The 21,572-nt window shown below is 50.2% G+C and overlaps 1 protein-coding gene across 1 annotated transcript; it reads right to left on the minus strand.

Annotated features, from left to right (window-relative positions):
• Positions 1-693: 693 nt before the first annotated feature.
• LOC138649241 (hepatocyte nuclear factor 4-beta-like) lies at positions 694-19,524 on the minus strand. Its single transcript, XM_069739465.1, has 10 exons — positions 19,308-19,524; positions 8,789-8,960; positions 6,405-6,499; positions 5,678-5,787; positions 4,844-4,999; positions 4,607-4,694; positions 3,298-3,450; positions 2,938-3,174; positions 1,394-1,498; positions 694-1,276 (listed from the first exon to the last, which is right to left on the minus strand). Exons 1-10 carry the CDS (start codon positions 19,420-19,422, stop codon positions 1,179-1,181), a joined length of 1,329 nt encoding a protein of 442 aa, XP_069595566.1. The 5' UTR covers positions 19,423-19,524; the 3' UTR covers positions 694-1,178.
• Between the last annotated feature and the right edge of the window lie 2,048 nt (positions 19,525-21,572).

The raw sequence follows: 21,572 nt of genomic DNA on the forward strand, positions 1-21,572 counted from the left end.
GGCAGTATTATAGTAGTTATATTCTTGTACATAGGAGTAGTATTATAGTAGTTATATTCTTGTACATAGGAGCAGTATTATAGTAGTTATATTCTTGTACATAGGAGCAGTATTATAGTAGTTATATTCTTGTACATAGGAGCAGTATTATAGTAGTTATATTCTTGTATATAGGGGCAGTATTATAGTAGTTATATCCTTGTACATAGGAGCAGTATTATAGTAGTTATATTCTTGTACATAGGCGCAGTGGTTAGCACTGGAGCCTTGCAGCGCTGGAGTCCTGGGTTCTAATCCCACCCAGGACAACATCTGCAAAGAGTTTGTATGGTCTCTCCGTGTTTGCGTGGGTTTCCTCCGGGCACTCCGGTTTCCTCCCACATTCCAAATACATACTGTTAGGGATTCTAGATTGTGAGCCCCAACGGGGACAGTGATGATAATGTGTGCAAAACTGTAAAGCGCTGCGGAATATGTTAGCGCTATATAAAAATAAAGATTATTATTATTATTACATAGGGGCAGTATTATTGTAGTTATATCCTTATACATAGGGGGCAGTATTATAGTAGTTATATTCTTGTACATAGGGGCAGTATTATAGTAGTTATATTCTTGTACATAGGAGCAGTATTATAGTAGTTATATTCTTGTATATAGGGGCAGTATTATAGTGGTTACAGTGAGGATTCATTCTTTTGAGATATATTTAATGCAGACAGACTTCGGTTTTGCAGGTTGCACACCTCGGGGTGTCGGTATTTAATGCTTTTGTGCCGCTCGCATTGTGCGGTCATACACTTGTGCATGTGGGGATTTAGCTGCTGTATGTTCTGTAGATGATCTGCGTTTTCTTCTGATTTATGATTTTTTTTCACCGCTTCTCTTCTGAGCTCCTGATGACAGCACTTTGCTTTTCTTCCGGTTATGGATCATCGGGTCCAGTCCTTGTTGCAGTCGGTGAGTAATAAAATCCGCCATCTCACCGTATGTCATCCTCCCTGGGTCCGCTCAGGAATATGGTGATTTTTCCGGTGGGATCGGGCCGATTCCCATCTATTCACAGTTTACATATCAGATGCGACTCCCATCATCCTCTTCTACGACGTTCGGGTCAATTTTCCTATCCATAAAACATAGATGACACCATCCCTCCCTGGATACGACGGCTCCACATCCTATAAGATTTCTTTCTTGGCAATGACAGTGCGGTGCAGTATGGGAATGGCGCCCCCCGTGGTGATGGATGGGGATGACAGCGATGGATCAGAAGATTCTGTGGAGTAATAAAACAGGATATTATAAAGAGGAGAACTGAAGGTGAAGGGTCAGCAAGACAGTATGGCATAAGACGTTGCTATTATTATTGTGGGGCTGCCATATACCGACTCACCTGAGGGAAGGTCCTGGGGGGCTATGGTGTGAGCGGGCAGGAGTTCCAGGCTCAGACTGGAAGGGGCTGCGTGCAGGTAATGATGGCCGCCATCTACCGCTGACCCTGTAACAGAAATTCAGGGGTTATAGAGCGAGGCAGGACCCCCTGTAGTGACATCATATGACCAGCAGGTGGCGCGGGGTTTAAATGTTTAATAATACTGCTGACTGCATCTCATCAGTTCTGGGGTTCCTGTGTGGTCCTGAGTCTGATGATGATCGGAGTGGCAGTTTCATTCAATACAAGCGTATATGGCGGAAGATGGCCTGACATTGTCATTGATTTCTGTATTAAGCTTAGTGCGGTGTTCACATACTGCTAGTGTCTTTGGTAATGTATTCCTGTACTGACGGTAGTTTTGGTGATATTGTCATGTACTTAGTGGTACTGGTGCTGTAGCTGTGTACAGACGATGGATCTGGTAATATATTCCTTTACTGATAGTAGTTCTGGTGATGTATTCATATTCTGGTGGTGTATTTATGTTCTGACAGTGGTTTTACTTCTGTAGATGTGTACTGATGGGATTTCTGGTTCTTGTACATAGGGGCAGTATTATAGTAGTTATATTCTTATACTTAGGGGACAGAATTATAGTAGTTATTTTCTTGTACATAGGGGGCAGTATTCTAGTAGTTACACTTTTGTACATAGGGGCTGTATTCTAGTAGTCATATTCCTTTTTATATAGCAGTATTCCTGTACTGATGTTAGTTTTGGTGATGTATCCATGTATTGACTGTGGTTCTATTTCTGTAGTCTTGTATGGATGGTGTTTCTTGTAATGCATTCCTATACTGACACTAGTTCTCGTGATGTTTTCATGTACTGACTATGGTTCTGCATATGTAGTTGAGTGCTGATGGTGGTTCTGGTAATGTCTTCTTGTACTGGTGTTCGTTTTGGTGATGTAATCATGCGCTGATGGTGGTTCTGGTAATATCTTCTTATCATGATGGTAGTTCTGGTGGTGTATTCACGTCGTGACTGTGGTGCTGATGCTGTGTTCTTGTACTGATGTTGGTTCTGGTGCTGTATATATAAACAGCGTATAACATAGCTATGTTATTAAAGTATTGTGCTGTCTGACAAGTTAAGGGTTACTACATCTGTATTTATTTTATGTGAGCATTAGCTTTTGTATTTTGGGGAAGAATGCAAAAATCTGTAAATTTATTTAAATATTCGACAACACAAGGTGAGCCCTAAGGCTGCAGTGCCTGGAAAAATCACAGAAAAATTGCAACATTTATTCTGCGATTTTCACACATAGCGGCAAACTGTTTTGTTTTGGGTTTTTTTGTTACAGTTGCAGCAAAAAAAATTGCCGCCGCCGCCTAAAGATTAGATACGTTCTTAAATACAGCATCTTAGATAGCGCCTGCCCTTTCCGGGCAGCGACCCTTACATTCCTGTTATTGCCCTGTATCAGGTGCTGCCTGTAGTCGTTCGTGTTTCGCCCCAGTATTGTGTGGTGTCAGGAGCCCCCAGAGAATCATTACCTCCCAGTAACATCTCCTGCAGCAGGCTATCGATCCGCGCCATCCCAAACAGCTTGGCGAATTGCATCTGCTCGATCATCTGCCAGGTGATGCTCTGCAGCGGGGGAAGGAGGAGGAGGAGGTCGCTGAAGCGCCCCCTGGAGTCGTACTGCCGGTCATTGATGTAATCTTCTAGGTTCACCTGCACCTGGAACCGCATGTTCTTCACCTTACTGGAGTCGCTGAGCCCCTTACAGTCTATGGAGAGACGAGGCCGCCGTCAGCACCATAGACACAAGCGGCACACACTCGCGGATTCTGTCCCCGCAGGTCATGTGACCTTTGCGCAGGTTTGGCACCTCCCCCATTCAGGTCACTTACCGGGATCAAAAAATATAATGGCCTTGAGGCAGCCGTACTCGTTGTCATCGATCTGGATCTCCCGCAGAGGCTTCACCAGCTCGTCCAGGATCCTCACCGCCACACGGGCGATTTCCTGCTCGGGACACTGCATGGGAATAATGAAGTCGTTACCTGCAGGGAGCAAGAGAAGAATCATGGAGGAGCGGGTGACATGACACCGATACACCCCGTTATACATGGAGAAGCTGGGGGGACCAGGAAAACCAGCATTAAAGGAAAAAGAGAAAACGAGTGGATAAAGCGGTGTGTGAAGAAGACGAGGAAAGTCTGTGCAGCGGGGAGGGAGGAGGAAGGTCTGTGCAGCGGCAAAGAAGGAGTAAAGTCTGCAGCGGCAAAGAAGGAGTAAAGTCTGCAGCGGCAAAGAAGGAGTAAAGTCTGCAGCGGCAAAGAAGGAGTAAAGTCTGCAGCGGCAAAGAAGGAGTAAAGTCTGCAGCGGCAAAGAAGGAGTAAAGTCTGCAGCGGCAAAGAAGGAGTAAAGTCTGCAGCGGCAAAGAAGGAGTAAAGTCTGCAGCGGCAAAGAAGGAGTAAAGTCTGCAGCGGCAAAGAAGGAGTAAAGTCTGCAGCGGCAAAGAAGGAGTAAAGTCTGCAGCGGCGAAGGAGGAGGAAGAGCAAAGTCTATGCAGCGGCAAAGGAAGAGGAAAGTCTGCAGCGGCAAAGGTGAAAGAAGAGGAAAGTCTGCAGCGGTGAAGGAGGAAAGTCTGTGCAGCGGATAAGGAGGAGGAAAGTTTGTGCAGTGGGGAAGGAGGAGGAAAGTGTAGTGCAAGAAAGATCAGCAATGAAGGAATATGAAAAGCTCGGCAGGAAAAATGCAGCAGTGCAGGAAAAGAAATGTAGGATAGAGGAATGGGGATTATTTTTTATATTGGGGCACGCCTCCTGTTTTGAGCTTTGACCCCCAACTTTCCATTATAAGCACTTTTTTTTTTCATTCTTTTTGCCCTTTGGAAACTGTTGTTTGGATTTTAATAGTGTTGTTGGCACAGCAGCGGCAGTGACTGAGCAGTGGCGGAACAGTGACGGAAGAGCAGCGGCGGAGGAGCAGCGGATCAGCGGTGGAGCAGTGACGGAGGAGCAGCGGATCAGCGGTGGAGCAGTGACGGAAGAGCAGCGACGGAGGAGCAGCGGATCAGCGGTGGAGCAGTGACGGAAGAGCAGCGACGGAGGAGCAGCGGATCAGCGGTGGAGCAGTGACGGAAGAGCAGCAGCGGATTAGCGGCGGAGGAGCAGCGGATCCGTCCGTTCAGAGGAGCCGCTACCGGAGACTCACCCAAAAGCAGGAAATCTTTGTACGGGAGCGAGCGCTTGGCGACACCCAGCAGGAGATGAGCGCCGGCATGTGCCCGCAGCAGCGCCACCTGTGGAGACAGCAGAAGGGGACGTGAGAAGTCGCCGCAGACTTCGCTTTCTGTCGGTTGATGATCTTCGCCATCTCGGTGCCAGTTACTCCCTTGGCCACTAGAAGGCGTCAGTTCACCACCATTCGGCAGCTGTCAACCCCTGTTACCTGGTCGTCCAGGGGGAGCTCGCAGAACGCAGGGATGTACTTCGCCCACTCGACCAGCAGGAGGAGCTGCTGCTTCATGGATTCGCACACGTCGCTGATGGTGGCGATTTTCTTCATTGAGATGTCGCCCATGGAGCCGGGACTGAGGCAGGAGAGCTGTAGACAGGACGGGCAGAGGGTGAGACGCCGGGCATCACTACATCTAATCGGCCCCGAGTCACAGGGAGCAAATACAGATTTGCACGTGTACTACTGCCCATCCCTCGGGGACCAGCATGTGGTGCTGCCTGCGGGGCAGCTTCTTACTTTTGGGTCCTGTTCCTTCACCTCTGATAATTTGGCAACAGATTGAAGGCACCGCACCAATTACCGTAGGCTATCTGCACACGTTGCGGATCCGCAGCGGTTTTTGCAGTGCAGAAACGCTGCAGATCCGCAATTCATTTACAGTACAATGTAAATCAATGAGAAAAAAAATGCTGTGCACACTTTGCGGAAAATCCGCTGCGGAAACGCTGCGGTTTAAAAGAAGTAGCATGTCACTACTTTTTTGTGAATCTGCAGCGTTTTTGTACCCATTCCATTATACAAAACCGCAGGGGGAAAAAAAACGTAGCAAATCCGCAAGAAAAACGCACAAAAAAACGATGCGGAACAGCACAAAAAAACGCAACAAATCCGCAGCTGCGTTTTCTGCCAGGAGAGGCAGAATCCGCACCAGAAATTCCTAAGGCTAATCCGCAACGTGTGCACATAGCCTTACTGGCACCAAAACAGCGAGCCGCCATTAACCCCTGCACCTCGGGATGGGCGGGCGCCATGTAACTCCCTCACCTGCTGTGTCATGGCCTCCGCCTGGGTCAGCATGCTGATGGACAAGGAGCTGCTGTCCTCGAAGCCGCTGCTCCTCCTCGTACTGATCCGATCCCGCTCGTTCTGTACGGCTGCAATGACAAATGTAAGTGCTGTCAGGAGGCCCCCAATATCCGAGGTAGGGTGCGCACCCCACCACCACCGGCTGGGGAGTCTGCTCAGGGCCTCTGCTTGCGGTCAGTGAATGTGAACATCCAGTAATGAGTCCTAACGAAATGGGGGTGTCAGTGCGGCCGGGCGACCGGATCCTTTCCATACAGCACTGATCGGCAGGGAGCTACGGACCCCAGAAATCCTATATTGGTGCCCTATCCTCAGGCTACACACAGGCTGAGAACGACCCTTCTTCTTCTCACAGCTGAGGGTTTGTTATAGTTGTGCCCTGTGCAGACCATGCTCGGAGATTAGTGGCTTGGGCTCCAGGTTTGTCACAAACCCTGAGCTGTGAGCAGTGTGGACGTCGTCCTGTAGAGCCGCAGTCTCCGCAGTAGATGGTGGGAGTAGTGACAGTGCTCCCATCCTGTCTGTGGTCGTGTCTGGAATTGCAGCTCAGCCCCATGTAAGTGATATGGACAGAAGGCGCCGCTCATCTCGTACCCAGTCACCCGTCATTCCTTAGGGCGCTTCCTAAAAAAAAAAAAGCCCTGGGGCCACACTCTGGCCGTGAGGTCATGCGACTCCTACAAACCTTCCTTCTTCATTCCGACTCGGAAACATTTCCGCAGACGACAATAACGGCACTGATTCCGCTTATCCTTGTCCACCACACACTGTCTGCTGAACCTGCGGGAGAGAGGCAGCGGCTGAGGTACGGCACCGCAGGGGAGGGGGCTGAGGTACGGCACCGCAGGGGAGGGGGCTGAGGTACGGCACCGCAGGGGAGGGGGCTGAGGTACGGCACCGCAGGGGAGGGGGCTGAGGTACGGCACCGCAGGGGAGGGGGCTGAGGTACGGCACCGCAGGGGAGGGGGCTGAGGTACGGCACCGCAGGGGAGGGGGCTGAGGTACGGCACCGCAGGGGAGGGGGCTGAGGTACGGCACCGCAGGGGAGGGGGCTGAGGTACGGCACCGCAGGGGAGGGGGCTGAGGTACGGCACCGCAGGGGAGGGGGCTGAGGTACGGCACCGCAGGAGAGGGGGCTGAGGTACGGCACCGCAGGGGAGGGGGCTGAGGTACGGCACCGCGTGAATGTGAGCGATGGGCTGCGAGGAGAGGATCCACGTGAATGCGGCCGAGAGGCTGCGAGGTGAGGACCCGTGTGAATGGCAGAGAGGCTGCGAGGTGAGGATCCGCGTGAATGTGGCAGAGGGGCGGCGATCCGAGGATCTGTATGAATGTGGTCAAGGGGCAGCGAGGTAAGGATCCCCGTGAATGTGGGTAAGGGGCTGTGAGGTGAGGATCCGCGTGAATGTGGCCGAGAGGCTGCGAGGTGAGGGGCTGCAAGCCGAGGATCCGCGTGAATGTGGGCGAGGGGCTGCGAGGTGGGGATCCGCGTGAATGTGGCCGAGAGGCTGCGAGGTGAGGGGCTGCAAGCCGAGGATCCGTGTGAATGTGGGCGATGGGCTTTGAGGAGAGGATCCACGTGAATGTGGCCGAGGGGCTGCGAGGTGAGGATCCGTGTGAATGCGGGTGAGGGGCTGCGAGCCGAAGATCAGTGTGAATGCGGGCGAGGGGCTGCGAGCCGAAGATCAGTGTGAATGCGGGCGAGGGGCTGCGAGGAGAGGATCCGCGTGAATGTGGCCCAGGGGCTGCGAGGTGGGGATCCGCGTGAATGTCGCCGAGAGGCTGCGAGGTGAGGATCTGTGTGAATGTGGGTGAGGGGCTGCGAGCTGAGGATCCGCGTGAATGTGGGCGAGGGGCTGCGAGGTGGGGATCCGCGTGAATGTGGCCGAGAGGCTGCGAGGTGAGGGGCTGCAAGCCGAGGATCCGCGTGAATGTGGGCGAAGGGCTGCGTGGTGAGGATCCGCGTGAATGTGGCCGAGGGGCTGCGAGGTGGGGATCCGCGTGAATGTGGCCGAGAGGCTGCGAGGTGAGGGGCTGCAAGCCGAGGATCCGCGTGAATGTGGGCGAGGGGCTGCGTGGTGAGGATCCGCGTGAATGTGGCCGAGGGGCGGCGAGCCGAGGATCCGCGTGAATGTGGTCGAGGGGCAGCGAGGTGAGGATCCGCTTGAATGTGGTCGAGGGGCAGCGAGGTGAGGATCCGCGTGAATGTGGCCGAGGGGCTGCGTGGTGAGGATCCGCGTGAATGTGGGCGAGGGGCTGCGAGGTGAGCATCCGCGTGAATGTGGGCGAAGGGCGGCGAGCAGAGGATCCGCGTGAATTTGGCTGAGGGGCTGCGAGGTGAGCATCCGCATGAATGTGAGTGATGGGCTGCGAGGTGAGCATCCGCGTGAATGTGAGTGATGGGCTGCGAGAGGTGAGCATCTGTGTGAATGTGAGCGAGGGGCTGCGAGGTGAGTATCCGTGTGAAAACTGCTCCAGGTGCTGCCCCCTGGGAGCAGATCTGCAGCTTTCCACGTTGCAGGGAATGAGCCCATTTATACTTGACAGCTGAGGGTTTGTTACATTTATATTCGGTGTTGATAAGCCTCTGTGAGCTGTGTCCTCTGTTGATAAAAGACTGATACATTGTAACAAACTATCACACTGTTCCTAGACTGGATACAACTGTAACAAACACTCTGCTGTGAGATTTCAGCTTTGGGACAATGTTCCAGGATTTTATTGTAGTTTTCTCCTCTGGGAATAAAAACGCACAAGCGATTTCCACTTCTGCCCCAGAGTCTGCGGCGGCCTCGGATGTACTGGGAGGACCTGGAAACAGAGCAGTCACAGCTCTGAACATGGGGAAGAAGCAGTGTCCACAGCAGAGCATTAAATAAGAGAAATGTGTCTCAGCACAGAGTATTTCAGTCGTGGAGGGTGCTGGGTTAGTGGGATATCACAGATTGAGAATGCTCTGGTGCAGCACCGTATTTCAGGCGCGGAGGGTGCTGAGTTAGTGGGATGTCACAGATTGAGAATGCCCTGGTGCAGCACAGAGTATTTCAGCGATGTTAGTGAAGACGTTACCTGCAGGCGTACATGTGATTCTTGCGGACGCTTCTTCGGAAAAACCCTTTGCAGCCATCACAACTGGACGCCCCGTAGTGCTTCCCCGTAGCTCGGTCTCCACAAATGGCGCACAAGGAGCTGACGCCGGTGCTGAGGGGCCCCGGGCTCCCTGACTCCACCGCTATTATCTCTGCAGGTGAAAACAGACAGAGTTACATGCTGGGGGAGCATCTTGGAGGGGATTGCATGTTTGCACCACGCTGCCCCCACGGAATCCAACACCAGCCCCTGCTCCAAGCCGTCCGTGCAGAATGGGTGTTGTATTTGTGCTGGAGACTGAGAAGATATTATTCTTTCTCCTACCTGCTGAGACGCCACCATGTAATACAACTTCGCACCCCCCCCCCCCCCCTCATGACACTGAAAAACCAAGAAGTGGCAGACAACAGAGAGTGATAGCAGGAAAAGAGGGAGACTCCATGGGATAGAAAATGCAGCAATCCGTTCCCCTATATCCTCCGCTCTGGACTCCCCCCTAATCTACTGGACAGGTGATCGGCGGTGACATCCCGTGGCCACAGGAGGACGCTCTCTCGCCATCAGGATCAGCTGTTCACTGGCTGCAAGCAGAGATATTACTAGACCTAATTCTCTGCGCCCGCCCTTTAGGCAGGAGAAACCTTCAGATAATGGTGGGCGCAGTGCATTCTGGGGAACGTTCCGTCCGACGCCTGGGACGGGACCCTTCAGATCTCCGGGGAGAAATCTGCAGTTTTATGGCGCCATTAAGATCTGAACGCCATAAATGCAACTAATGGCATCAAAGGTCACAGATCTCGGAGACATCGGCGCCCACGGGAGGAGAGGGCACGAAAAACGGGCCTCAGCCGCCATGTCAGCCCCAACCATGTGCCAGAGACCCCTCCCGAGGTTAAGAAATGGGCCCCAGGCCAGTGCACCCCATACTGGGGAGAGGGGCCATGGGCAGGGCACCCCATACAGGGGAAAGGGGCCCTGGGGGCGGTGCACCCCATAGAGGGGAAAGGGGCCCTGGGGGCGGTGCACTCTATACAGGGGAAAGGGGCCCCGGGGCGTTGCACCCCATACAGGGGAAAGGGGCCCAGGGGGCGGTGCACCCGATACAGGGGAAAGGGGCCCTGGGGGCGGTGCACCCCATACAGGGGAAAGGGGCCCAGGGGGCGGTGCACCCCATACAGGGGAAAGGGGCCCTGGGGGCGGTGCACCCCATACAGGGGAAAGGGGCCCTGGGGGCGGTACACCCCATACAGGGCAAAGGGGCCCCAGGCCAGTGCACCCCATACCTCGGGAGAAGGGCCCCAGGCCTGTGGACCACATACTCAGGATAGGGGCTCCAGGCCATTGGACCACATACTGGGGAGAGAGGCCACGGGCAGGACACCCTACACAGTAGAAAGGAGCCCCGGGACAGTGCAGCCCATACTGGGGAGTGGGATTTCAGGCCTGTGGACCCTAAAACAAGAGAGAGTCCCTGGGCCGATGCGCACAATCCATAGGAAAGGGCCCCTGTACCCACAGAGCCCAGGGGGACCTCTACTGTCTACTCTGACCTCTCGTGTGAATGAGCCCCACTCAGAGGAATGGCGCTGATGACCTCTGACCTGTTGTAAGACGTCTTCACTGCAGAGAACGTTGAAAACCATAATATAAATATGGCGGTCGGAGGGTCTACCGGCCTTGTGCTCTTACTTGCGGTATTTTCTGCTCGGATCTCCGCTGTCCCGCGACGCCTCTTATACATCTGATATTCTCTACGAGACGGCCGCAGTAACCGTGACTGATTAACCCCACCGCAAATAATACAAAGGAACGTGACCTCGCAGCGGTGAGCCTGACCCCGCACACCACCCATCACCTCCACCGCTATCTGTCATGTATTTACTCACATTACACAACGAGCTTCTATCCTCCAAGTCCACCATCTATAGGGGGCGCCACCCAGTGACATAGACAAGCCAGGGTCCAACCGCTGAGACCCACATAAGAATAAGAGCACCAGATCCCCCCAGGGATCAGCGACCCCCCCATCACCTGAGACCCCGCTACTATATGATGTCAGAAAATGTAGAATAAACTGCACAATTTCATGATTTACTTTGGGTTATTTTTAAGGTTTCTGCCGCCGTTCATGAAAGACTCGTAATAATGACTGTTGTATCTCTGTATACAGGGAGCTCCCCCTAGTGGTGACTGCAGACAGGATCTTATCATGTATCTCTGTATACAGGGAGCTCCCCCTAGTGGTGGCTGCAGACAGGATATTATCATGTATCTCTGTATACAGGGAGCTCCCCCTAGTGGTGGCTGCAGACAGGATCTTATCATGTATCTCTGTATACAGGGAGCTCCCCCTAGTGGTGACTGCAGACAGGATCTTATCATGTATCTCTGTATACAGGGAGCTCCCCCTAGTGGTGGCTGCAGACAGGATCTTATCATGTATCTCTGTATACAGGGAGCTCCCCCTAGTGGTGGCTGCAGACAGGATCTTATCATGTATCTCTGTATACAGGGAGCTCCCCCTAGTGCTGGCTGCAGACAGGATCTTATCATGTATCTCCATGTACAGGGAGCTCCCCCTAGTGGTGACTGCAGACAGGATCTTATCATGTATCTCTTTATACAGGGAGCTCCCCCTAGTGGTGGCTGCAGACAGGCTTTTATCATGTATCTTTGTATACAGGGAGCTCCCCCTAGTGGTGGCTGCAGACAGGATCTTATCATGTATCTCTGTATACAGGGAGCTCCCCCTAGTGGTGGCTGCAGACAGGATCTTATCATGTATCTCTGTATACAGGGAGCTCCCCCTAGTGGTGGCTGCAGACAGGATCTTATCATGTATCTCTGTATACAGGGAGCTCCCCCTAGTGGTGGCTGCAGACAGGATATTATCATGTATCTCTGTATACAGGGAGCTCCCCCTAGTGGTGGCTGCAGACAGGATCTTATCATGTATCTCTGTATACAGGGAGCTCCCCCTAGTGACTGCAGACAGGATCTTATCATGTATCTCTGTATACAGGGAGCTCCCCCTAGTGGTGGCTGCAGACAGGATCTTATCATGTATCTCTGTATACAGGGAGCTCCCCCTAGTGCTGGCTGCAGACAGGATCTTATCATGTATCTCCATGTACAGGGAGCTCCCCCTAGTGGTGACTGCAGACAGGATCTTATCATGTATCTCTTTATACAGGGAGCTCCCCCTAGTGGTGGCTGCAGACAGGCTTTTATCATGTATCTTTGTATACAGGGAGCTCCCCCTAGTGGTGGCTGCAGACAGGATCTTATCATGTATCTCTGTATACAGGGAGCTCCCCCTAGTGGTGGCTGCAGACAGGATCTTATCATGTATCTCTGTATACAGGGAGCTCCCCCTAGTGGTGGCTGCAGACAGGATCTTATCATGTATCTCTGTATACAGGGAGCTCCCCCTAGTGGTGGCTGCAGACAGGATATTATCATGTATCTCTGTATACAGGGAGCTCCCCCTAGTGACTGCAGACAGGATCTTATCATGTATCTCTGTATACAGGGAGCTCCCCCTAGTGGTGGCTGCAGACAGGATCTTATCATGTATCTCTGTATACAGGGAGCTCCCCCTAGTGCTGGCTGCAGACAGGATCTTATCATGTATCTCTGTATACATGGAGCTCCCCCTAGTGCTGGCTGCAGACAGGATCTTATCATGTATCTCCATGTACAGGGAGCTCCCCCTAGTGGTGACTGCAGACAGGATCTTAGTAACATAGTAACATAGTAACATAGTAACATAGTTAGTAAGGCCGAAAAAAGACATTTGTCCATCCAGTTCAGCCTATATTCCATCATAATAAATAAATACCCAGATCTACGTCCTTCTACAGAACCTAATAATTGTATGATACAATATTGTTCTGCTCCAGGAAGACATCCAGGCCTCTCTTGAACCCCTCGACTGAGTTCGCCATCACCACCTCCTCAGGCAAGCAATTCCAGATTCTCACTGCCCTAACAGTAAAGAATCCTCTTCTATGTTGGTGGAAAAACCTTCTCTCCTCCAGACGCAAAGAATGCCCCCTTGTGCCCGTCACCTTCCTTGGTATAAACAGATCCTCAGCGAGATATTTGTATTGTCCCCTTATATACTTATACATGGTTATTAGATCGCCCCTCAGTCGTCTTTTTTCTAGACTAAATAATCCTAATTTCGCTAATCTATCTGGGTATTGTAGTTCTCCCATCCCCTTTATTAATTTTGTTGCCCTCCTTTGTACTCTCTCTAGTTCCATTATATCCTTCCTGAGCACCGGTGCCCAAAACTGGACACAGTACTCCATGTGCGGTCTAACCAGGGATTTGTACAGAGGCAGTATAATGCTCTCATCATGTGTATCCAGACCTCTTTTAATGCACCCCATGATCCTGTTTGCCTTGGCAGCTGCTGCCTGGCACTGGCTGCTCCAGGTAAGTTTATCATTAACTAGGATCCCCAAGTCCTTCTCCCTGTTAGATTTACCCAGTGGTTTCCCGTTCAGTGTGTAATGGTGATATTGATTCCCTCTTCCCATGTGTATAACCTTACATTTATCATTGTTAAACCTCATCTGCCACCTTTCAGCCCAAGTTTCCAACTTATCCAGATCCATCTGTAGCAGAATACTATCTTCTCTTGTATTAACTGCTTTACATAGTTTTGTATCATCTGCAAATATCGATATTTTACTGTGTAAACCTTCTACCAGATCATTAATGAATATGTTGAAGAGAACAGGTCCCAATACTGACCCCTGCGGTACCCCACTGGTCACAGCGACCCAGTTAGAGACTATACCATTTATAACCACCCTCTGCTTTCTATCACTAAGCCAGTTACTAACCCATTTACACACATTTTCCCCCAGACCAAGCATCTTATCATGTATCTCTTTATACAGGGAGCTCCCCCTAGTGGTGGCTGCAGACAGGCTTTTATCATGTATCTTTGTATACAGGGAGCTCCCCCTAGTGGTGGCTGCAGACAGGATCTTATCATGTATCTCTGTATACAGGGAGCTCCCCCTAGTGGTGGCTGCAGACAGGATCTTATCATGTATCTCTGTATACAGGGAGCTCCCCCTAGTGGTGGCTGCAGACAGGATCTTATCATGTATCTCTGTATACAGGGAGCTCCCCCTAGTGGTAGCTGCAGACAGGATATTATCATGTATCTCTGTATACAGGGAGCTCCCCCTAGTGGTGGCTGCAGACAGGATCTTATCATGTATCTCTGTATACAGGGAGCTCCCCCTAGTGACTGCAGACAGGATCTTATCATGTATCTCTGTATACAGGGAGCTCCCCCTAGTGGTGACTGCAGACAGGATCTTATCATGTATCTCTGTATACAGGGAGCTCCCCCTAGTGGTGGCTGCAGACAGGATCTTATCATGTATCTCTGTATACAGGGAGCTCCCCCTAGTGGTGGCTGCAGACAGGATCTTATCATGTATCTCTGTATACAGGGAGCTCCCCCTAGTGGTGACTGCAGACAGGATCTTATCATGTATCTCTGTATACAGGGAGCTCCCCCTAGTGGTGGCTGCAGACAGGATCTTATCATGTATCTCTGTATACAGGGAGCTCCCCCTAGTGGTGACTGCAGACAGGATCTTATCATGTATCTCTGTATACAGGGAGCTCCCCCTAGTGGTGGTTTCCTGCAGTAACAGATGAGTTACAAATTAATTTTTTGGAAATAGCATTTTATGTTAGGTCAGATTTCAAATTTTATGCAGCCATTGTCGGGCAATATTATTTTGCAAATAAATATCTTGCATCCCCTATATATAATTTGGTCGATCCCGATAGTTCTCCCACATTTCCCTAAGAAGGCTTGGTCAGATGAAGTTGTTTTTTTTTTTCTGACCAGTGTAAAAGTATTAATGATAGATGCGATTATAAAAGAAATGAATTTTGTCTAATGCAGAGTGAATCGTACAAAGTAAACTGTCAGAAGTATTTGTGGTTTAAAAGATTAAAATTAGGAGAAAAATTTCAAAATGGTAAAACTTCTGTATACAAATGGAAAAATATCAGGTTTTAGAACAAATCTGTGATATTGGCTATATGGCAAAAGGAGGAAAGTCTATAGGAGACAGTCATAGAATCCTAGAATGGTAGAGTTGGAAGGGACCCCCGGGGTCCTGGTGTCCATTCCCTGATCAATGCAGAAGTCACTAACTCATCCCAGACAGATGTCTGTCCAGCCTCTGTGTGAAGACTTCCATTGAAGAATAACTCGCCACCTCTCGTGGCCGCCTGTTCCACTCATTGATTACCCTCCACTGTCAATTTTTTTTTCTAATATCTAATCTGTATCGTCTCCCTTTGTTTCATCCCATTGCTTCTCGTGTTTCCATGTGTAAATGAGAATGATGATTCCTCTACACTGTTACAGTCCCTCAGATATTTGTAGACGGCCATTAAGTCTAGACGCTGCTTCTCTTAATACATCCCAGAACTGTGATTGCCTTTTTTTGCTGCTGCATCACACTGTTGACTCATGTGAGTCTGTGATCTATTGGTATACCCAAGTCTTTTTCACACCTGCTGTTGCTTAGTTTGTTTCCTCCCATTCTGTAGATGTATTTTTCATTTTTCTTGCCCAGATATAGAATCTTGCATTTCTCCCTGCTAAATCCCATTCTACTGGTCGCTTCCTATTGTTCAAGCTTATCTAGGTCCTTCTGAATCCTTTCTCTGACTTAAGGTACCGTCACACTCAGCGACGCTGCAGCGATATAGACAACGATCCGATCACTGGAGCGTCGCTGTTTAGGTCGCTGTAGAGACGTCAAACACAGCAACTCCAGCACGATGCAGGAGCGATCCAGTGACGTAACGGCGACTCACTTCTCGTTGTCGCTGGTTGTTAGCTCCATGTAAAACATTGCATAAAGTTCTGGACTTCTAGCTCCAACCAGCGATGGCATAGCGGGATCCAGATCGCTGCTGCGTGTCAAACACAACGAGATAGCTATCCAGGACGCTGCAACGTCACGGATCGTTGTCGTTCTCGTTGTAAAGTTGCTGAGTGTGAAAGTACCTTAAGCTAGTCTTTGCTATCTCCTAGGTTTGCATTGTCTGCAAATTTGATCAGTTTACCTTCAGTTCTCTTATCTAGATCATTTTATATAAATGTTGAACAACACTGGTGCCAGGACAGAGCCTTGTGGTACCCCAATTGTAACACTCTTCCAAATGGATGAGCATCTATTTATCACCACTCATTGAGTATAATAATATAATAATTTCCTGGTATAGAAGTAAGGTTCACTGGCCTGTAATTTTCTAATATAGAAGTAAGGCTCACTGGCCTGTAATTTCCTGGTATAGAAGTAAGGCTCACTGGTCTGTAATTTCCTGGTATAGAAGTAAGGCTCAATGGCCTGTAATTTCCTGGTATAGAAGTAAGGCTCACTGGCCTGTAATTTCCTGGCTCCGTCGTCTTTCCTCTTTTGTTGGTAGGGACCACATTTGCCCTTTTCCAATCTTCTGGGACTTCTCCTGTTCTCCAGGATTTTTCAAAGATTCTGGCTACTTTTTCTGCAATTTCATTTAACTCTTTTAGTACCCTAGGATGTAGTTAATCTGGACCAGGAGATGTAAATTAGCTAAGTGTTCCCTCATCATCTCTCTGTTTACGGATCGTGCGGATTCTTTTATTCCTTCGATAGCATCGTGAAGATCTGTTGATGTTACATTTGCTTTCTTAGAGAACACAGATGAAAAATAGGAATGTAAAACTTTGGCTTCTCAACATAATTTCTGACCACTTAACCCTTTTCATCCTGTAAAAATCCTATTTCATCTGTGACTCTTCTTTTGCTTTTGACATACCCATACTTTTTTTGTTCTCCTTTGCAAGCCTCACTTCATTACTGGCTTTATTATCTCTTCTATCTCTTGCCCTGCAGACAGCATTATATTCTTCTTTAGATATGGCCCTCTTTCCATTTAATAATCACTTGTTAAAAAGAAATGTATAACTTCTGTGTTCATCCTTCCTGGTCTCTTTAAATGACTCCAGTTCTTCCTTCTTTTCGGGATTGTTACCGATTGCGCAGTGAGAATTTCATTTAGTAAAATCTCCCATCCTTTTTGAACATTTCTGTCCTTTAGGACATCTGGCCTTTGGATCTTTCCTACCCTCTTCCTGAGTCCATTAATGTCTGTCTTTCTGAAGTCCAACCTTAAAGTCTGAGTCCTCGCAGGTCTTCCTCCTCTTGAATCCAAAATGTAAGGATATCACGATCTCTGCCTCCTAAATTCCCAGCCACCTTAACTTCCTCAACCATTTTCTCCCTGTTGGTAAGATTTAGGTCCAAGATTGCAGATCCTCTTGTTTTCTATTCTTCTTTTTGAATGATAGGTGTCAGCAAGTGAAGATAAGAATTTTCTGGACCCAGTACTTTTGCTTGAGAGAGATTCCCAACGAGTATGTGGATAGTTAAAATCTCCCATGATTACTATGTCGTACTGTTTGAGATCAGAGACATCTAATGTAAAGAGTTCCTCCATATCTTCAGTCTGACTAGGTTGCCTACAGTAAACACCTATAATAGTGTCCTTTCTGATCTTCTCTCCTTGTATTCTTATCCAAACAGTTTCTACAGAGCTACCAGTATCTGAAGCTTGGATCTCTCTGGAGATATACGTTTTCTTAACATATAATGCAACACATTATTTGGCGGTCCCCAAATGGATGTTTTAGGTGAGTGTCACAAGATATGGCAGATTTCTGGTGAATTGCATTACTTGTCTGCTTGGATGCAGTGGGGAGGCGTATTGATTGGTATAACTATACATAGTAACATAGTTAGTAAGGCCGAAAAAAGACATTTGTCCATCCAGTTCAGTCTATATTCCATCATAATAAATCCCCAGATCTATGTCCTTCTACAGAACCTAATAATTGTATGATACAATATTGTTCTGCTCCAGGAAGACATCCAGGCCTCTCTTGAACCCCTCGACTGAGTTCGCCATCACCACCTCCTCAGGCAAGCAATTCCAGATTCTCACTGCCCTAACAGTAAAGAATCCTCTTCTATGTATAGTAACATATAATCTGTCTCACACAGCAGCACCCCGGTTGTCTTTGCCCCGGTCACTTTCGCCCCAGTTGTTTGCGCCGCTCTTCGCCAGGATCAGTTGTTCTGAAGTTCAGCTGGTACCCTTGTCCCTCCACACTTTAGTATACTCACTCTAATCTTTCCTTTCCTCCTGGTCCAGTTCAGCCCCACAGACGCCGTCATCCTTCTCTATTGCGTTATTCCATCCTTATTTTTTATTTCTGTGGATTGTAAGGAAATTGACAATAGTGGACCCAGGGAAGACAAAAAAATGCTGTGTGCAGATCCTGACTACGATTTATTTCTTTGCAGCAACGTTATACTTACAGGATATACCCGCCCATCAGATAAAACAATGAACAGGTTTCGCCTCGTTGGGCTTTCTCAAGGGTTCAAAACTTGTTTCTAAAAGAAAGCTGTTTGGAGACGGATGATCACTGCTGGGCGCTGACCTCTTCTGAGCCAAAGCAGCCTCCATAGAAGTGGATTGGAATCCGGCATGTTTCCCTTTGATGCTTTGCACCAGGAGCGAAGGAAATATTATTTTCAGTCTAAAACATTTTGCAGGAATGAAGATACGTGGTTAAAGATAAGAGAACTGTTCCCGATGATGAGAGGTGAGAATAACCGGGGAGTGAAGATAAAGAACCCGGTGAGACTTCGTCATACAACCCCCACACTCACACACACATTGGATCTATATCATTTTGTTATCTTGCTGCGTTTCGCTCTGTGCTTCCTCAGGGGCTGTGGGAAATACATCTGAAATTACAGGTTTTTATGTCGTCTATGTGACAGAATGTGCAAGATGTCAGCTGCAAAAAACGCTAAAGGGAAGCTGTCACCTGATGCTGCGCAATCCCCGGAGAGCAGGAATTGGATCCTGGTACACCATGAGTCGTGGCTGAGCCGTGGGGACGCCAACATATTATTGGAGCATGCCGAAGACCCCCCGGCGAGCACAAGAGCATGCTCAGATAACACCTTGTCCGAGAACGCTCATCACTAGTTACTGCAGGTAAGAAGCGAGATCTCTCTGCCATGAATATTCACCGTACACCCAATTCAGGAGCACGTGTCTGAACTGTCGCCAATATACAATGTCCGCACACGAATTACCAAGACAAGATTCCACTCGGCGGCTCTCGTAGATAATAAGGAGGTGGGGGTCCGGCTGCTGAACCCCCCCGAGACCTGAATTGGCCAAATTCGACCCCTACTTAAGTCCGCGGGAGCGCAGGAAATCTCTGCCCGTGAGCCGAGCAATGATCGGCGACTACACAGGATAATACTCTGGATAGATACAACGGCTTATATTTGGCCGTCACGGGGGACTACACATCCCAGCACGCCCCGTCCAGGCCTGATCGTGGCCAGTCCCTGCACTTTCGGACCTTTGCTCTCACCTGCGTTTGTCGGCAGCACCCGGATACTGTCGAATTCCAGCATGGTGTACGTGGAGTCCAGGGTCTCAGAGTAATCTGGTAATTCCATGTCCATAATTCCCTCACAAAGCTTCATTATTGGGATCTGTGCACAGGAGCAGGTCACTGGTGCCAGCGGCCCGACTGCCAATCACCCGCGTCGCCCCCTCCTCGCCCGAGCAAAGCTGCAGAAAATCAATGATCAGAAGTGCGGTGACAGGAGGCGGCGCAGCAGCCGCAGTCACATGTGTCAATCACATGCAGATAAGCCTTCACCAATCACTGTCACCTGCACCGAGACATTTACTGACGGGTCACGTCACCGTACTCAGACGGGCCCCAACTGTCCTCCAGGAGCAAAGTCCCCCGCGTCTCACGGCTGGCGCTCTGTCACAGTGTGTCAGTGCAGAAAACCCCCTGTGTGCTAAGCCAGCAGCACTGATCCTTCTCCAGTCCTGATGCTTTGTTACAATGTGTCAGTCTGGAGTCCAAGCACAGAGATTGTCTACACTGGATTCAATGGTAACAAACCCTCAGCTGCAAGGGATTTTCAGCCTCTGTGGAATCAAAGCTCTTCTGTGACGTTATAAGCAAGCTACTGCTCTCTGTTATCATCCACAGGCCATAACTAAGTTCACGGCTCGAAGACAAGCTGTACGTTACATAGCGCCGGAGAGTGAAGGGTTAAAGCCGTCGTCCAGATTTTCCACCAATTATCAACCCTAAAATATAACCTGAGAAATTGTGTAATAAGATTGTGATAAGGAGGAGCGAGAAGACGCCGCGGCCTCGGACTCTGCCCTGCGCGGGCGATCGCCGGATCACTACCAACCTATGGCGCAGCTGTGGCCTCGCTACAATGTATCAGCGCCAATGGCACAGCAGAGTCACCCCTGTTCAAAGCATTGTGTAGACTGGAGACAACTGTAACAAACCCTCGGCTGAGAGACAGGACTACCAATGCAAACTGATTGGCACCATTCACTGACAGCAAGCAGAGATCTTAAATAGTGAGGGACACAGGAGTAGGAAACCAGAGTGACTCTGCGCTCTTTGGTTGAGCCTCAATGGTTGCAGCTCTGTGCTTGCGGCCCCTCAGTGGTTGCTGCTCTGTGCTTGCGGCCCCTCAGTGGTTGCTGCTCTGTGCTTGCGGCCCCTCGGTGGTTGCTGCTCTGTGCTTGCAGCGCCTCGGTGGTTGCGGCTCCTCAGTGCTTGCGGCGCCTCAGTGGTTGCTGCTCTGTGCTTGCGGCCCCTCGGTGGTTGCTGCTCTGTGCTTGCAGCGCCTTGGTGGTTGCGGCTCCTCAGTGCTTGGGGCCCCTCAGTGGTTGCTGCTCCATGCTTGGGGCCCCTCAGTGGTTGCTGCTCCGTGCTTGCGGCCCCTTAGTGGTTGCTGCTCTGTGCTTGCGGCCCCTCAGTGGTTGCTGCTCTGTGCTTGCGGCCCCTCAGTGGTTGCTGCTCTGTGCTTGCAGCCCCTCAGTGGTTGCTGCTCTGTGCTTGCAGCCCCTCAGTGGTTGCTGCTCTGTGCTTGCAGCCCCTCAGTGGTTGCTGCTCTGTGCTTGCAGCCCCTCAGTGGTTGCGGCTCCTCAGTGCTTGTGGCCCCTCAGTGGTTGCTGCTCTGTGCTTGTGGCCCCTAAGGCTACTTTCACACAGGCGTTTTTTGCCAGATGTCGCAATGCGTCGTTTATGGCAAAAAAACGCATCCTGCAAAGTTGTTTGCAGGATGCGTTTTTGCCCCATAGATTAACATTAGCGACGCATTGCGACACGTTGCAACCGTCGTGCGACGGTTGCGCCATGTTGTGGTGGACCGCCGGGAGCAAAAAACGTTACATGTAACGTTTTTTGCTCCTGACGGACCGCTTTTTCCGACCGCGCATGCGCGGCCGGAACTCCGTCCCCACCTCCCCGCATCTTACAATGGGGCAGCGGATGCGCTGGAGAAATGCATCCGCTGCACCCGTTTTGCAGTGCATCAAACGCTAGCGTCGGAATCTCTGCCTGACGCATTGCGACGGGGAGATTCCGACGCTAGTGTGAAAGTAGCCTAAGTGGTTGCTGCTCTGTGCTTGTGGCCCCTCAGTGGTTGCTGCTCTGTGCTTGCAGACCCTCAGTGGTTGCTGCTCTGTGCTTGTGGCCCCTCGGTGGTGGCTGCTCTGTGCTTGTGGCCCCTCGGTGGTTGCTGCTCTGTGCTTGCGGCCCCTCGCTGGTTGCTGCTCTGTGCTTGTGGCCCCTTGCTGGTTGCTGCTC

The sequence above is a fragment of the Ranitomeya imitator genome, chromosome 9, assembly GCF_032444005.1.
Source record: "Ranitomeya imitator isolate aRanImi1 chromosome 9, aRanImi1.pri, whole genome shotgun sequence".
Taxonomy (NCBI): Eukaryota; Metazoa; Chordata; class Amphibia; order Anura; family Dendrobatidae; genus Ranitomeya; species Ranitomeya imitator.

Coding starts and splice junctions, on each gene's coding strand:
- LOC138649241 (XM_069739465.1), bottom strand. CDS start 19,422: ATGAAGCTTTGTGAGGGAATTATGGACATGGAATTACCAGATTACTCT. Junction 8,961..19,307: donor GGTGCTGCCGACAAACGCAG/GTGAGAGCAAAG, acceptor TTTCACCTGCAG/AGATAATAGCGGTGGAGTCA. Junction 1,277..1,393: donor CCCCCAGGACCTTCCCTCAG/GTGAGTCGGTAT, acceptor ATTACTCCACAG/AATCTTCTGATCCATCGCTG.